The following is a 16,027-nucleotide window of genomic DNA, read 5'->3' as shown; positions in this document are numbered from 1 at the left end:
TGAGGATAATGGCACCCCATCCAATCTGAATTGCCAGATCCTGCTTGTCTCGCAGATGGCACTTCTGCGGAGGAAAGAACAATGGCCAAGTCTGCCAAGAGCGAAGACACAGCTATGTTGACCCGACATAGGGCTTATTTGCGGCCCTTCCAGGATCTTACGTCATGGAGGCTGACATGCTGGGCTGCTTACTTTCCCACACTGCCACAGTGTCGATCGCCACTCAACTCGGAAAGTACATTGGCCAAGAATCTCGTAAGCGGGAGCTTAGACGCGACACCAGCCTATCGAATCATCAAAATCGCAAGTTTCGACAACGCGGTAATTGAGGCTCTACTTGGTATTCAGCCTCTTCTGTTTTCTCCTACTCTGGCAACCACGCCCTGTATGGCCTACATACCATGAACGCTATAAGAGGTGGACATATTCGCACCCAAATGCTCATCAAAAACCTACATCAACACCAATACCTTACGTTAACAATACACTCAAGACTAAACAGAGATGAAGACCATTCTTTTTATTCTCAATCTGGCAGCGCTAGCCACATCATCACCATTTGTCATTCGCCAGAACATTATCACCAACAGCAGCGCCAACAGCTTCGCAGGCGTTGCTGTGACCAAAAATGTCCAGTGGGTGCCATGCTATGGAGGAAACTTCACCTGCCTCAATCTCGAGGTTCCTCTCGACTACGACGACCCTGCCCTCGGAAGCACGAACATAGCCTTTGTTAGGCATGAGGCACCTGCCCAACCTGCTGTCGGCGACATGATTCTCAACCCCGGCGGTCCTGGAGGAAGCGGAGTAGGTATGGTCCTAGGCTATAAGCGCTGGAGACCGCTGCTCGGACAGAAGTACAATCTTATCGGCATGGATCCACGGGGTGTGAACAATAGCGGTCCAAACGTGGATCCCCTGATTAATACCCCAGCTTTGCGTAACGAGTACGCCACTGAGATAGGCTTTGAATATGATTCCAAGAGTCCTGCAGCTGTCAAGAAGACATTCGCCCATGCGGGTGCATATGGCGACTTTACTTCGCAGAAACTATCGGATGATGTCAACTACGTCAATACACCTGCCGTCGCTCGCGATATGTTGCACTTCACGGAACTTGCAGCTGAGAGCCGAGGAGAGAGCAAAGACAAGGCGACACTCAATTTCTTCGGCGTTTCCTACGGCTCGATACTCGGCACTACGTTTGCCCAGCTCTTCCCAGACCGCGTTGGTCGGATGATCATCGATGGTGTCATGGACCCTTCCGACTACTACAATGGTGCATGGACTAAGAGCATTACTCAAGGTGACGATGCAGTAAGCGCATTCGCCTCACAATGCTTCGACGCAGGCAGCAAATGTGGTTTCTTCGCCAATGACTCCAATCCGGAAGCTATCTTGCAGCGCCTCGACACTATTCTCCAAGATCTCGAAACGAATCCAATCGGCGTGTCTGACCCTTACTTGTTCGACTTCCCAGCCGTGGTCAGCCACATGGATCTGCACACTTTAATCATGAGTTCCACCTACGGCTCGTACGACCGCTTCCCGCTTCTGGCCTATACGCTCGCAAAGCTCGAACAGAGAAATGGCACTATCCTTGCGCTTGCCTTATCAAAGGGCTTTGATTTCCCTGGAGATACAACATGCGACGCACTGACTCCCGCGTACACGTTAGCATTGACCAAGTACATTACGGCCTGTAACGACATGGATGGCCGCTACAACATCTCGTCTGCGGAGAAGTATCAGGAGTATATTGATAAGATGCAGGGCGTATCGAAGTATCTTGGTCCGCCGTGGGCCAGGGTTATGACTCTTTACTGCCGCAAGCTGAGATTCAGTCCTCCAAAGTCTCAGAAGTTTTCCGGTCAGTCGCGAGTGTGGGCTGTTATAGGTCATTTGCTGACAGAGAGCAGCATACAAAGAAGTGAAGACCAGTAGCCCTATCCTTTTCGTCAGTAACACGATAGATCCTGTTACGTCTAGCTTGAAGGATATGATTAAGTTTTTTCCTGGATCGGGCTCGTTCTACCAGAATGCTGTGGGTGTAGGTCGCCTCATACTCCTAATCCTGAGGGTTCAAAGCTGACACGTAGTAGCATGGTGTTGTTGTCACTGAATCTGCTTGTACAGTCGAGCATATAATCAGATATGCGGAGACGGGTGAGCTTCCACATCGGGACTTGGTGTGTCAGCCCAATGGGAAGGTTTTTGATATTCCTCTGGAGGCAACAAAAGTTAAAAGGTCGTCGATGGGCATTTTCTAGGGTCGTCTGGGCCATTGATTCGCTTGCAAGGGCCGTTGTGATGACGAGGACATAATTCCGCAGTGTAGCTTGGAATCTCCCGTCGAAATCGTTGAATCGTTTTGGGAAAACAACGTAAACAATATGTACATCCGGATTCTACACACGCATCTCAGGGAATTTCTCACGGTTACCCAGAAGAGAATTCATTCTCTCTCCCTAACGATACGATTTTCCTGACTGTAACATCATGGAAAATACTCTCGCTTTGTTTGAGAATGCCTTCTGATTAGAGGTGTGTATTCACGCGAACTAGGCCGAATCGGCTGCTAGTAACTGGAACACTGTTAGTGAAAGCGGCGCATCTTATCTTGCCTGGGGAGAAATTCTCGCTTAGTCTACTTCACTTGGTGCATTGAGGCGCCATGCGGCGCCTGTGATATGAATGTGCTTTTGCTATCAAACGTACATCGCTAGCGACCATCATTGTCTCGCATGCAGCATGCCCAAATTACGAGAGTATCTCAAAGAGACCTACGGTCCTCCGGTCGGATTTCCACCACTAGTTCGGAAACACAAAGGCACATCCGAACAGGCTCAGGCCATGCCAGCAAACTCTCTGGCCTCCGTGGCAGATGACACAACCGGCTCCTCGTCACCAGTTCCAGTCCACCCAGAAGATCTCTGCTCGGACGCAGGAAGCAAAACGGAAGAATTCAAAGAGGACGACACTGAACAAGAAGATAACACAGAATTGGAAGATCACTACCTCGCCAGAGTCGCATCCGACCAACGAGACGTCGGCACCGTCTTCGGCAAAGGAATCCGAGTCTGGAAATCCTACCAAGGCACCTTGTACACACACATCCAAGGTGAGATCGTAGACGGCGAAGTCGTGATCCCGCGGAAGCGAACGCGGGAGCGGACACAGCGTACACGACGTCCACAGCGTTCCGCCGCCTCCTTTCTCGAACAGCACGATAAACCCTCTGGCAACATCCTAGTGCAGCAAAGCATCCACGTCTCAGAGCAGCGTTCGCATTCATCTACCACTTCTATCCTGGCCCCAGGCAGCTTCACCCTTCCCGCCAGACCCGCACCGCCACCAGCCCCCGTCACCGAACTCCGCGCCCGCAACCCCGCACAAGTCTCGACCATCTTCCACCACGGGTCCGCAGCCATAAATCCTCTAGGAGCATACATCCACCCGGTGCCACACGTCCACAAAACACCTCAAGCTGCCCCAGTCACTCCGCCGCAAGAAAAGCCGAGACAAATAGTCTCCGGCTCGTTTGGCACGTTTGACGGCGCGCCGGGCAGGTTCGACGAGCGGCCGTATCTACTACTGCCTGGTGGGACTATGGACGGGCGGGCGCATGGAAAGAGGGATGGGCGAGGGATGGACGAGAGACCGGGGATGGCGTTCAGGGCGAGGCCGTGGCTGAAGAGGTGATGAATTGAAGGGGGCCGTGGACGGGAGTTGAAGGGCTTAAAAAACGGGATTGTGATAAAGATGCCTGGTCGCACTCCAGTGTCAACGAGGTAGGATGTTGGGGAAAGTTGGGGGTGCCAAGGAGGCAGTCATTAAGGTCAGTGAGGAGATGGGCAGTGTCGAACAGCGCGCTGACACACGTGAAGGAGGCCCTGTACTAGACTGAAGGCGGCGGTGGAACGTGAACAGAAACTTAACATTCTTTTATCAGCCTGATATGCAACGCCGCCCAATGCAACATCTCATATCTCTGTACTATATTTACTCCTCGTCCTTGGCACCCTTCTCCTCTCTCCACTGCTCTGCGAGCGCCTTTACGCGCTCGACGCCCTTGGCATTGCCGTTGCTGCTCTCCCATTCTGCCCATTTTTTGTATACAGTAGTAATACGCTTGCTCTTTCCACCCGCCTTAGCCGCACGCTCATATAGCGCCCTGACCTGCTCATCGGTACCATGGCTCCTCTCTAAATCAATGTAAACATCCCACACGTCGCCCTTCTTGGGGTATGTGCTGACGAGGCCCTCGAAGATGGTCCGGCCGCGCTCTGCGTCGCCGTTTTCGCTCTTGAATTCCAGAGCAGCGAACTTCTGTGTTAGGTAGCGGTGTTGCGCGCTAGGGACGGATTGCGTGGCACGCTGCAGGAGGGTGCGGGCGCGTGTTGGGGAGGGAGGCGAGAGTGTGTCCATTAGGAAGCTTGCGTAACCGTGCCAGAATTCGGGATCGGCGGTGAAGGCCTTCTTCTTTGTCATGGCTTGGTAGAGCGTGTCTGCCTTCTGTGAATGTGTTAGCATATGGATTATGAAAAAGGAGGATTAGGGAACTTACGTCGAGCTTGCTGGATGAGATGTAGATCTTGATCATGCGCTCGTGCATCTCACGGTCATCTTGCTGTTGGCATGCCTCCTTGAAGGTGGACTCTGCTACCTCGTCGCTGGCGAAATCGTTCTCGAGATGCAGTAGAGCGGTCCAGACGTTGAGCTTCTCCTGGTCCTCACGAGGGTTGATGGTGGAGAGCGCTCGGCGAGCGATCTGACGTGCCTTCTCGATCTCGTTCAGCTCGCGCTGGAACATCATGTACCGCACCCACAGCTCAGAGCTGTTAGGCTGACCGAGGAGAAGACGCTCGTAGTCTGCGATAGACCGAGGACCGAGTGCATCAAGATCGCCGGTGCGGTCTTCCTTGATGGTGGCCTTCTTGCTCTTCTTCTTCTTCTTTGTGCTGGGCTCATCGTCCGACTCGTCGTCAGATGCTGCCTTCTCTTCGAAGTCAAGGTTCGCGCCTGTCCAATCGAAACCAGCTGCGCTCAGGCCAGGACCTGAAGCCTTGACAGGCTCCGCATCCGAGTCGTCCTCGGAGTCATCCTGTGCAGCGTCTTCCTCGTCGCTGCCTGCGCTCTTGACACTCCTCATGTCAACGTCATCGTCGAGCTCGATGCCACCATCTTCCATCGCCGAGTCATCATCAGCCTCAACGTCAGATGCATCTTCCATATCCTCATCCTCATCGCATTCACCCTTGATCTCAGAATATTTCAGCGTAAATCCAATCTTTCTCTTCTTAGGGTCAACGTTCAGAACCTTAGCTTTGACAACATCGTCCTTCTTGTACATTTCCTTGACCTTCTCCTTGTCGACTTGTGTGTCCGCCAATTGAGAGATGTGGCAAAGACCGCTGATATTGTTCGACTTGTCGACGAGCAGGAAGACACCGTAGTCCTCAACGTGGCGGACCTTGGCAGTCACGATCTGACCAGCCTCGATGTCAGTCCAGCCGATAGGCTCACTGTACTCGCCCTGAATGACGGAAACCTTCAAGCTCAACTGAGGGTTGCGCATGTTATCCTTGTTTGAGATGACCTTTCCAGTGACGAGCTGATCGACTTGGAAAGCAGCCTTCCAGTCCTTGATGTAGGCATCCGATAGTTCACTGATACGGACGTAGGCTTCGACCTTGGGGCCAAGGCGCACGTAGACACCGTTGTCCGTGATCTGCTTGATGAAGCCACGAATGACCTGGTTGATCTTCAGGTCAGACCTGTCCTTGATCTCGGGGTCCTTGATGGGCAGGGAAGAGCTGAGAACCTTCGATGGCCTAGCTGACAATCCGAGTTTCTTGTTCGGGATGTCGATGTCAACGATGCATACACGGAGCACATCGCCAGTCTTGAACTCTGAAGGCTTGGCCTTGTCGTAATCATCCGCGAGCTGCTCGAGGTAAATAGGTGCGGCGATATCCTCACTGATCTTGACGACGATGGATGTGTCGTGTGTCTTGGTAACACGAGCTGGCAGAACGTAGCCCACTTTTAGGTCTTTCAGCGCAAGCTTGTTGCCAGTCACCGAGGACGCTGCTGTCAAATCCAGACGCCCAGCGGCGACATCGACCGACTTGACCCGGACCTTAAGAGCAGAGCCGACTGGGAAGTTGTTCTCGATATCAGAGAGCTTCTCCAGGTCATCAGTAAGGTCCAGGAAATCAATACGTCCGCGAACGTTGGCCGAGATATTAACCCAGACGAAGCGATCCGCAATGTTGTTGACGAAGGCAACGAGTGTGGCATCGGGAGAGATCTTCTCGAGGCTCAAAACGTCAGACTCGCTGGATAGCTTCTCCTTTTTGGCAGTCAGCTCGTAGGTGGGTGTCTTGTTGCTGGATCGATGTGTGATGGGAAGGAAGCGGTGGTTGCGAGCATCGTGTCGGCCGAGGACCTTGGCCTTGATGGTATCGTTCATCTCGAACTGCGCCAACGGGTTCTTCTTGTCCTTGATATCATCCCATGAGTCGAAAATCTCAGCAACGGAAATACGCCCTTGTACATTCTCGCCGAGAGCTACGTTCAGCTGTGTGTTTTTGATGGACCTGATGCGGACGTTTGCTGTAACGCCAAACTTAATGTCGGCCGTGGAAGTGATCTTAGGGTCGATGGGGTCGACCAAAGCCTCACCGGCCAGCTCTATGACTTTCGAGGCGCTATCCATGTCAACATCGGCATCGGCCTTCATCGACAGCCAGAACAGCTCCTTCGTCTCGTCCACGTGGGTGACCTTGGCGGTCACGGTCTGATCCTTGCGTAGGCCGAAGTTGGGTGATCGGAGCATGTCATCAGTAAGCTGCGACTTGAAGGCAGCACCGCTGATGTTGTTGCCGAGCTCGACGAACACCTTGTCAGGCAGAATTCCTCGTACGAAGCCGTAGACGGTTGCGCCAGCCTTGATGTTCGTAAAGCTGGTGACGAGTTTGCCTGACTGCGCAGCCTTACGCAGACTAGGCTTGTTCGAGACAGTGACGCTCTTAGACTTGTGCTGCTTGTTCAGAATGACGAGGTCTTCCAGTACACCGCCAACGCGAATCTTCTTCATTGTGGAGATGTCTTTCTTCTCGGAGCCATCAGTCAGGTGGCCAATACGGAGAAGGCCCTTGACGCCGTTGCCCATGTCGAGTGTTGCCAACTCATCAGTCTTGTCGACCACTGTGCCCTTGGTAACGTCTCCGGGATTCAATGCACTGAATGCAGCCTCCTTGTTGGTATCAACGGCAGCGGGATCCTTGCAAGAAACGAGCAGCTGACGCTCTACAGGATCAACGGACAACACACGAACATTGACGACCTGGCCCTTGGTGAAGTGCCGACCAGCATCCTCGATGTACGCTTCACTCATCTCAGCTACAGGAAGCCAGGCCTTCACATCTCCATAGAAGCGGACCGTAGCACCGTTGCGGCGAACGTCGACAAGGATACCAGGTCCTGTGCCACCCTCCTTGACCTTCGAGTAGTCTGTCCAGGGCTCGATATCGGAATTGACAAGCGACTTCTTTAGGGTAAGCTGGATCTGGTGTCTCGCTGGGTCGGTGTACAGAACGCGCGCGGTGACCGGTACGCCTTCCCTGAATTTGCGCTCTGGGTGCTGGAGCTTCACGTCTGCAAGATGCAGCTCAGAGACAAGACCTGTGATGCCCTCAGAAAGGTTGACAAGAACGGCAGCAGCGCCCTTCTTGTCAGCAATGAGCTTGTGGACCTTGCCTTTGACGACCTGACCAGCCTTGATATCCTCGATTCGCAAGAAAGCCTGGTCCAGAACCTTCTTCTCTAGCGACAGCTGGAACAAGCCATCGATCGCGTTGTAGCCAATGACACGAGCACGGTGTTTCGTGTCGAGCTTGTAGGCACCTGCATCCTCGGAGAGCACTTCGACACGGTCGTCCGAGAGACGAGAAACGTGTGCGAAGCCGATGACATCGCGAACTCCGAGTTCAAAGAAGGCACCCAGCCTCGGAGCTACCTTGATGACCTTGGCTTCCTCGACGATTGTGGAGATTGGCATGTACTCGAGAGGTGTCTTGCGCTCCTTTGGCTTTCCAGACATGCGAGAAGACAGCGAAACAACGTGGTCGACCAACGAAATACCGACCTTCTTCGGCTCTGCGTCAGGGCAAGTGAATAAGATTCTTGCTTTGACCTTTGAGCCGAGTTTATGCTTCTGTGAAATGTCCGCACCCTTCTCTGTGGCTCCAGAGTGGTATGCATCAGCAGTCGCGTCGATCAGGCCGAGTATTTTGCCAGTAAGCGTGCTGGCTGTGGTGTCCGCAACAAGGACATCGACTGCGGTACCGGGAAGGAAGACATCGATCGTAGGTGCGTCCGTGAGAGTGTTGCCCTTGCTTAAGTTTCCAGACTTGGTCTGATCAGCTGAGAGCTTAACGATCTTTCCGTCCGAATTGAGACCAGTCACCAGGCACATGAAGACAGCCCCCTCCTGGACCTTGGAATGCTGTACCTTCGCGCCCAGCTCGCCCTTGGGCAAAAAGCCCTTGGTCTTCATGTCCTCGAGTCCGAGATCCATGACCAGACCGTGGTCCTCGTTGCTGAGTACTGAGGCTTGCAGCATCAAGTTGGTGGGGATCTTGCGCTTCGGTACGCCCTTATTGACGAGCTTGGGATCAATCGAAAGCTCTAGCCTCTTGCGTGCTCGTGCTGTGTCGTCTGTTGTGGATGTGACGCAGGCCCTCAAGTACTGTCCAACGAAGAACATGTCCCTCAACTCGACGTCCTCGAACTCCTCCTCGTCTTCGCCTTTCTCCGCCTCTTCCTCCTTCAACAGCTTCTCGAGCCTCTCGTTGAGCTTGTCAGACACGGCAGTGATGGGAACGTAACCAACGAGGTTGTTCGGTAGGGCGAGTACAACGTCTTGGTGGGTGATTTCAGTGACTTGCCCGAGGATTATTGTGCCGAGCGCAAGCTTCTTGTAGTTAAGACCCTCAGCCCTCACGACGTCTTCCTTCTCTTCGTTGTCGTGTGACTGCTTGCTCTTCTTCGCAGGTCGCTTCTTCGCTGCCTTGGTGGCCTTGCCCTCGTCTTCTGAGCCCATGTCGCCGAATTCATGATCGCCGCCGCCGGTTCGCTTTCCGCCAGTCTGCTCGAACAGAACATCCTGGTTCGCCTTGATCTGAATTTGCTTGTGTTCGAGCGGTGTCAAGACGCTAGCGCCACCACGAGGGAACGATGCCTCCTCGTCTTTGAAAACGCTGGCTTTTGGTGCAGCCCTCTCGGTCTTCTCAGGCTTCGGTTTCGCAGGTGACTCTACTGCGCCGTCTGATTTGCGCGGGCGCTTCGCTGATCGGTCGCCAGATACGCCTTTCTCCTTTTTTGCAGGCGCGCTCGAGGCGTCTGCCTTTCGTTTTGTGGCTCCCATTGTGGTGGTGTGAAGCTCTTCGAAGCTCGCAGCGGCAGCAGCAAACTTCGCGCGCCTGCCAAAGTTCGAACTTTTGACGGCACTAACGATTTTAATGTGGGACTGCGCTAACCCGTCCGAGCGTAATTGAGAAGGTGCGCCACTGCCTGGGGTGGAACGCCATTGTCGAGAACTCCAGGCTTTCAGCCGTGTTCGGTCTGCCAAATTGAATCCCGGGATGCTTTTCAGTGCTGAAAATGCTAGTGTAGACTGCTCTGCGCAATGCAAGAGGCGCAGTGGAGTGATGTTCACGTCCAAATCCTGTGCTGGTGCGCGCCGCTGCTGCACTTAAACGCGAACGCGAGACGTGACGCGCAGTGGGCTAGCCGAGCCAGCCTCTCCGCCCTCGTGCTCTTATATCTTCCTCATCGTTCCGTCCCATGTCTCGATCTTGAGCCTGGCTTTGCGTGTTGCGTGTCTGAGTGTGGCAGCTCGATTGACATTTGAATTCTTTGTATATACATGTACAAAAGCTAATTATCCTGGAGGCCGCAATGTCTTCGCCGTGCGCCCCTCGAGTCGCCTTCCAAGAGCCCACGCCTGACCTGTTATCCTCGCCGCCCGCGCCCTCAGCGACACGCAAACAGAAGAGACCGCCGCCAATCACCCCGAAACGCTTCACACGCTTCTTCACCCCGCGAAACTCGAGCCATGGGTCGGCACGCCCCTCACTCTCCAGCTCCGGGCGGCAACTGCAGGATATCACCCGCGCTGCCATCAATCGCAGCCATGCCATGACGCGCACTACACCCCGAAAGACGGTCAATTTCGTCGACGTCGAGGTTACTCAGACACGCACACCTTCGTCGAGCTCCCGCAAGAGGAAGAACCCGTACCTCTCACCTGAGAGCTCTCCCGCACAATTCCACTCATCACCTTCGAAACGCTCGCGCTATGTCACTCCAGAGCCAGTGGAGGTGTTTGAGGATGAGCCTGAGATTGAAGAGGTGCCTGTCTTTGCTGCACCGATTCGCCGGATCGCGACGTTGGGTGCCACATCGCGGCGGCTACAGCGATCTTTTGGTGGGATACTGAGCGTCGGACGAGGCTTCAGGCGAGACCATACCGCAACATGGCAAGATGAAACAGCAGAGTTCTACAGCAGCTCGGAGGACGTACATTCCCTGTCACAGAATGCACCGCCCTTCTGCACAGCCAGCTGTAACACGAATTCGCTCATGGCCATTGGAGACGAGGACGGTTACATCCATCTGGTCGACTCTGAAGGCGACTTCTCGAAGGCGCACATCTCATGGCAGGCGCATTCTAACGCGGTCATGGATGTCCAGTTCTCGTCCGACGACTCGTACCTGGCTGCCGGCTCTGGTGATCAAACAGCACAGATCATCGATGTCCGAACACAGCAGACGTTGAGTGTGCTTGCAAAGCATAAGTCGTCCGTCAAGCAAGTACGCTTCCAGCCCGGCGACGATAAGATTGTTGCAACATCGAGTCGAGACGGCGCAGTCCAGATCTGGGACTTGCGCTGTAAGGGCGGAGATCTCACGGTACACTCTGCATGGGGATCGGATGCACCCTATGCCAGTGTTGTCCGCACACTTTCGGCAGCACATGCCGACATTGGCTTGCCATCAAATGCAGCTACACGAGTGGCCCCCAACAGCAAGACGGAAGCCATCAGCAGACGCAACGATGTCTCTGTCACTGCACTCTCCTTCATGCCCGAGGGCCGCCAGCATCTTCTTCTGACTGCATCAGACGCATCCACTTGCGTAAAGCTGTGGGACATCCGCGGCCGATACTCTTTGCGAGGACCCGCCATTCCTATCGCCACGACGCGACACCCTGAATCACATAATAAACACCGGCACTTTGCCATCAACTCGCTTACCCTCAGTGGCGATGCATCACGCCTGTATGCACTAAGTAAGGACAACACAGTCTATGCTTACTCGACCAACCACCTCATCCTTGGCACTGCCCCTGAGCTTTCTGTCTCATCCTCCTCAAAACAGAAGTACTGCCAGGTCGGTCAAGAGGGTCTCGGTCCTATATACGGTTTCCGCCACAGCAAGTTTCACGCCGGTTCTTTCTACGTCAAGGCCTCACTGCGGAAGGCTTTCGACGACAAGCCGGAGATGTTGGCTGTCGGCAGCACAGATGGCTGCCCCGTCTTGTTCCCTACAGACGAAACCTTTCTTAAGCGCGAGAAGAGCTACAAAGAAGATGAGGCAGATGATCTGCCAGAAATTACTCCCCGTCCTATTCTTAGACTGTCATTGTCGCGATCGGCGAGCAGCCGTTCGCAGGATACGATTCCTATCTACGAACATGGCACACCTTTGGTGCGAGGCCATGACGCAGAGGTCACGAGTGTTTCATGGGCGAAGAATGGTAGCCTGATTAGTGTCAGTGACGATCATCGCGTCAGGAGGTGGACGGAAGGCAGTAAGGCAAGAGAGCTGCGCACAGGTGGTGAGGGAGAGGGAAAGAGATGGCAGTGCGGCTGGGCAGATGTGCGTGTAGGATATGATGATGACGAGTAGGTTGGTGCTATTATACCCATTCATAGTTTGGTTACGATGCGTTACGAACGAATATATCTACGGTGTCCTCTAGGCTTTTCATATTTCCTTTCCTTGCCACTTCGTACAAATTTGGTTGATGACATCTCTCCTGGCTACTCCCTCTCAACCTGAAACAGCTCCCCCGAGTACTTGCGCCGACAATATTAACTCGCCCCCGGTCGCCGCTCACCTGTAAGATGTGGATGTTCCTGGTATCACGGCAGAGCTCAAAGACCCTGGACTCAGGCGAATCGGCCTGGGGAGACATTGGCGAATCATGCGTAAACGAAGCGATGCAGGGACAGCTGTGGGAAGGAGCTCGAGGTCGCCTGGTGCTAGTCGATCGAGTGTGAAGGTAATTCTATCGGCTCGCCGAAAGGGGTATGTGTTGGCTGCATTGAGCGCCATTGGGGCGTTTGCTCTATATTTGGAGTGTGACGAATTATGCCAGCACCTCCTGGTTCCGCCTCTAGAGGTCCCAGTAGCCTGAAGGGCCCATCTAATAGATCATGCGCGGGGTACCTCTTTGCGTATAAGCGCTATGATGAACTCGCGTGCTGGACACTGCATCTGTGTGCGACGCGAGAGAGATTCTGTTGAGATGGACGCAGGGGTCGGTCGGGGCAGCGCGCTTACCTATGGCAGTTGCGAACTCGACAGCTCATCTTGTTTCCTGCGCAAGAGCAACGCTAACTGATTGACGTACTTAGAGCTTGTCCGGATGCGTAATTGCTTCGTCCCATTCAAACTCTTTCGTGACGTTGATGCCGCCCCCGTCTCTCGCTTCCGGCGTACTCCTCTCAGTTCCAGGCCGACTGTCACTGTGCGCATGCACTGTCGTGGTAGTGAGGCACATCTCATCTTCATCGGGCCTCCATTCTCTCGAGTGCTGTCCGCGCCGTCCTTCAATGGCATCGACACAATCATTCAACTCTGTGAATTGCGAACCACCCACTGTGTCCTGCTTTGAGATCTTGCGCGTGCGCTTCTTGCCGATAGTTTCGATGGCGTTGAGGCTGATCGAGCGTGAGACTTTGCCACTAGAGGATCGTTCGGAGGGTATGAAGTTGAACCAGGATTGCAGTATATGTAGCATCAGTGGACGGAGAGTGGGTAAACAACCGGATATGATGCCGACCGACGGCTCAACGGTGGACCAGATGAAGACGTCGCTCTTCGCCCAGCTGATATCTGTCGTTCTGACAAGGCGGGTGATGGTGATGATGCGGTACATGGATGCGAAGCACACACTAGGATTGTCAGTCAACATTGGCCATGCTCATATTCATCTACCCCAAGTCGTAGATCCGTCTCCACAAAAGGGCCGATGGTGTCAATGTGATGCAGGGTTGACTTACAAACTTCCGAGCAAGAAAATTAGTGAGATCGCGATCTTTTGGGTTCGCGCGAGTCGTAGCTGTATGACACTGGAGATGGGCACGGTCAGGATGCAGATATCGCCGAAGAGGTTGATTATGCCGACACCGAGGTAGAACTGTGACATGTTCAGCAAAAGCAGATGGTTCCACTCAATGGCCGATTACCTTCGCTTCATCGACTTGAACAACACCTTGAGCGTCATCATTCCACTGGTTCCAATAATAGTCAAGAGGTCTTGTGTAAAGAGGCAGTACAATGTGGTTGGTGATCAAATAGCCGGCGGTCAACGCCACGCAGAACCATCCCATCCATGTCATACCAAAGATGCGGCGGTAGAGAGCGAGGATCGAGAACTTGATGATGCACACACTCCACGCGTATATGAACACATACACGAACGTGATCTACAAATAGTTTAGCAGGCAAACGTTGGCGTAGATGACTTTCGTACGATGGTGATATGGCGCATCTGGTATTGATCAAGTGACCATATGTGCTTTCCAAGACCAAAGAAACCACCTATTGCGGTCAGTTTCCATCTGAAGACCCGGTTGCCTATCAGATTGCATCTCACCGGCTATACAGCATGCTAAATTCCCTGCGTTCAGTGCCAACCCTATGAACATAAGGTGGTCATCTAATCCAAGTGGCTCCCGTTTTAGCCTCAACCTCGTCAGGAGTCGCAGCCCAACGAAGAGCGCGGACAGGGCGAACAGAACTATTCCAACAGCATTATTCGAAGCGGTTCTCGACTCAGTCAAGTCCAGATCAGAGGGCGGGTTTGCGAAATAGTCAAAGGCCATGGCAGGAACGCGCAAGACATCGGAAGCTGCGAGCAGAGTTGATCGCAGGATCGCAAAGAGAGATCCAGCTTCGGAAGTGAGTTGTCCGTATTAACGCAAGGGAGAGTCAATTGCAGCTAAGAATCGGACAGCATGATCACAAGTGTTGGTGCCGAGCTCAGCAGCCCACGTCTGCGTAACCTCGCACGACAAAGCCTGCAGACCATTAGCCGCATTTGAACCACACAAACGTTGCGGGACGAAGATGTGAGGTGGCACGCTGGGGTCGTTTGTTCGACTAGCTTTCGCTAGGGGACGGATGCGGTATAGGCTAACCAGCAATGGATGCGGCCAGGCGGCTCCTAGAGGGATCGGCTCGTAGTGCAACGGAGATAAGTGGAGACCTTAGATGGTGAGCTGTGAAGCGTTGCCCCCTCACTCACTCGTACCTTGGTTGCTTTTTCCTTTTGACCGCGATATCTCTCTCGTTTTTGTTGCGCGAATATCCTACGCGTCATTGAGTCGAGTGCTTACACAATGGCGCCAAAGCAGACCAAGTTCAAGGTGGCTGCAGCCCACGCAGCGCCAGTATTCATGAACAAGATTGCTACAATCAGAAAGACAATTGCCCTAATTGAACAAGCTGCAGAAGAAGATATCAAGCTGCTTGTCTTTCCTGAAACGTTTATTCCCGGCTACCCTGTGAGCGAACCAACGTGGCCGCCAAAACGGCGGCTGAATCTCTCCGAGATGTCATGCGCTGACCAGGACCACAGTACTGGGCCGAATGCTACGCTCCTCTGAAGCAGGTTGGCGCCTTAGCTCAGTACGCTGAAGAGAGTGTGGTAGTAGAACCCAACGGGGAGGATGTTGGTGCTATTCAGGATGCGTGCCGCCGTACTGGTGTCGCTATCAATCTCGGCGTCTCTGAACGCGTTGCAAACGGACATACTATTTTCAACTCGCAAGTCGTGATCGATAATGACGGAACCATTTTGGGCGTCCATCGCAAGCTCCAGCCAACTTATGTGGAGCGATATATCTGGGCTCAAGGCAACGGCAGTTCTTTGCGCAACTGGCCCCTGTCGCTAGGTTATAACCTCGGTGGCCTTGCTTGCTGGGAGCACACCATGAATGGCGCTCGCCAGGCGCTGATCATGCAGAACCAGCACATTCATGCGGGTGCATGGCCGGCTCTCTCGACAATGGCCGGCTTCGAACAGGTGGCTGACGCTCAAATCGAAGCCTTGATGAAGACCCATGCCCTGACTGCGCAAGTCTTCGTTATCACCGCTTCAAACTACGTAGACGACACGTGTTTGAAGTGGATGGAAGAGAACCTAGGACCGCAGGATCTTGTCACGGCTGGAGGAGGCTGGTCTTCAATCATAGCCCCTTTCTGTAACTTCGTTGCAGGTCCTCATGTAGGCAGCGAGGAGAAGTTGGTGCAAGGAGAGCTCGACTTTGCGCAACTCGGTGCTGTCAAGGTCTGGATCGATGCTGCTGGACATTATCAGCGACCCGAGATTCTTCAGTTTGGCTTTGACGCTCGACCCCACTGGGCTGATGAGAAGCTCGACCGCTTCAAGATTCGCCCTGAAGAGAAGAAGGCGAAGGAAGAGTCGAAAGATCAGACGCAGTGATAGGCGGACTTGAGAGCGGCTCGGTTTCCGCAATATTCGGTGCACAGGCTGATGCGCAACTATGTATCTAAATTTTCTGCCGATGTTCTCTATGAGCTCATTCTAATTCGTCACCGACAACTTCTCGTCACCTTTTCTTGTTCTGCCGTCACTTTGACTGTAGACGGCGCAAGTTACTTTCACGGGCAGCACGAAACACAAAAGATCTCTAGTTGTTTGCAT

At 53.5% G+C, this 16,027-nt stretch overlaps 6 protein-coding genes across 6 annotated transcripts; 4 read left to right on the top strand and 2 right to left on the bottom strand.

The window, feature by feature from the left end:
* Nucleotides 1-504: 504 nt before the first annotated feature.
* M421DRAFT_625 (alpha/beta-hydrolase) lies at nucleotides 505-2,270 on the top strand (the record flags this gene model as incomplete). The annotated part of the gene is made up of 3 exons (XM_033595973.1): nucleotides 505-1,870; nucleotides 1,920-2,050; nucleotides 2,103-2,270. 3 exons carry the CDS (start codon nucleotides 505-507, stop codon nucleotides 2,268-2,270), a joined length of 1,665 nt encoding a protein of 554 aa, XP_033453430.1.
* A 481-nt stretch (nucleotides 2,271-2,751) lies between these two features.
* M421DRAFT_395141 (uncharacterized protein) lies at nucleotides 2,752-3,760 on the top strand (the record flags this gene model as incomplete). Its single annotated transcript, XM_033590083.1, has 1 exon — nucleotides 2,752-3,760. One exon carries the CDS (start codon nucleotides 2,752-2,754, stop codon nucleotides 3,700-3,702), a length of 951 nt encoding a protein of 316 aa, XP_033453429.1. The 3' UTR covers nucleotides 3,703-3,760.
* A 157-nt stretch (nucleotides 3,761-3,917) lies between these two features.
* M421DRAFT_415541 (nucleic acid-binding protein) lies at nucleotides 3,918-9,511 on the bottom strand. Its single transcript, XM_033590739.1, has 2 exons — nucleotides 4,568-9,511; nucleotides 3,918-4,515 (listed from the first exon to the last, which is right to left on the bottom strand). The coding sequence occupies exons 1-2, from the start codon at nucleotides 9,431-9,433 to the stop codon at nucleotides 4,003-4,005; spliced, it is 5,379 nt and encodes a 1,792-aa protein (XP_033453428.1). The 5' UTR covers nucleotides 9,434-9,511; the 3' UTR covers nucleotides 3,918-4,002.
* A 343-nt stretch (nucleotides 9,512-9,854) lies between these two features.
* M421DRAFT_415540 (Lethal(2)denticleless protein) lies at nucleotides 9,855-12,054 on the top strand. The gene has a single exon (XM_033590738.1). It carries the CDS (start codon nucleotides 9,967-9,969, stop codon nucleotides 11,977-11,979), a length of 2,013 nt encoding a protein of 670 aa, XP_033453427.1. The 5' UTR covers nucleotides 9,855-9,966; the 3' UTR covers nucleotides 11,980-12,054.
* A 462-nt stretch (nucleotides 12,055-12,516) lies between these two features.
* M421DRAFT_395133 (uncharacterized protein) lies at nucleotides 12,517-14,344 on the bottom strand. The gene is made up of 5 exons (XM_033590082.1): nucleotides 13,955-14,344; nucleotides 13,832-13,899; nucleotides 13,545-13,784; nucleotides 13,359-13,495; nucleotides 12,517-13,250 (listed from the first exon to the last, which is right to left on the bottom strand). The coding sequence occupies exons 1-5, from the start codon at nucleotides 14,181-14,183 to the stop codon at nucleotides 12,707-12,709; spliced, it is 1,218 nt and encodes a 405-aa protein (XP_033453426.1). The 5' UTR covers nucleotides 14,184-14,344; the 3' UTR covers nucleotides 12,517-12,706.
* A 355-nt stretch (nucleotides 14,345-14,699) lies between these two features.
* Nucleotides 14,700-15,805, top strand: M421DRAFT_620 (nitrilase; the record flags this gene model as incomplete). The annotated part of the gene is made up of 2 exons (XM_033595933.1): nucleotides 14,700-14,864; nucleotides 14,939-15,805. 2 exons carry the CDS (start codon nucleotides 14,700-14,702, stop codon nucleotides 15,803-15,805), a joined length of 1,032 nt encoding a protein of 343 aa, XP_033453425.1.
* Between the last annotated feature and the right edge of the window lie 222 nt (nucleotides 15,806-16,027).

The sequence above is a fragment of the Didymella exigua genome (assembly GCF_010094145.1).
Source record: "Didymella exigua CBS 183.55 unplaced genomic scaffold M421scaffold_2, whole genome shotgun sequence".
In the NCBI taxonomy this organism is placed as follows: Eukaryota; Fungi; Ascomycota; class Dothideomycetes; order Pleosporales; family Didymellaceae; genus Didymella; species Didymella exigua.
This window is presented reverse-complemented; position numbering and strand designations above follow the sequence as displayed.

Excerpts from the sequence above, each read along its gene's own strand:
- M421DRAFT_415540 (XM_033590738.1), top strand. The coding sequence starts at position 9,967 with ATGTCTTCGCCGTGCGCCCCTCGAGTCGCCTTCCAAGAGCCCACGCCT.
- M421DRAFT_395133 (XM_033590082.1), bottom strand. The coding sequence starts at position 14,183 with ATGGCCTTTGACTATTTCGCAAACCCGCCCTCTGATCTGGACTTGACT. Across the intron at positions 13,900-13,954 it reads TTTAGCATGCTGTATAGCCG|GTGGTTTCTTTGGTCTTGGA; the intron begins GTGAGATGCAAT and ends TGACCGCAATAG. Across the intron at positions 13,785-13,831 it reads AGATGCGCCATATCACCATC|ATCACGTTCGTGTATGTGTT; the intron begins GTACGAAAGTCA and ends AACTATTTGTAG.
- M421DRAFT_415541 (XM_033590739.1), bottom strand. The coding sequence starts at position 9,433 with ATGGGAGCCACAAAACGAAAGGCAGACGCCTCGAGCGCGCCTGCAAAA. Across the intron at positions 4,516-4,567 it reads TCTCATCCAGCAAGCTCGAC|AAGGCAGACACGCTCTACCA; the intron begins GTAAGTTCCCTA and ends ACACATTCACAG.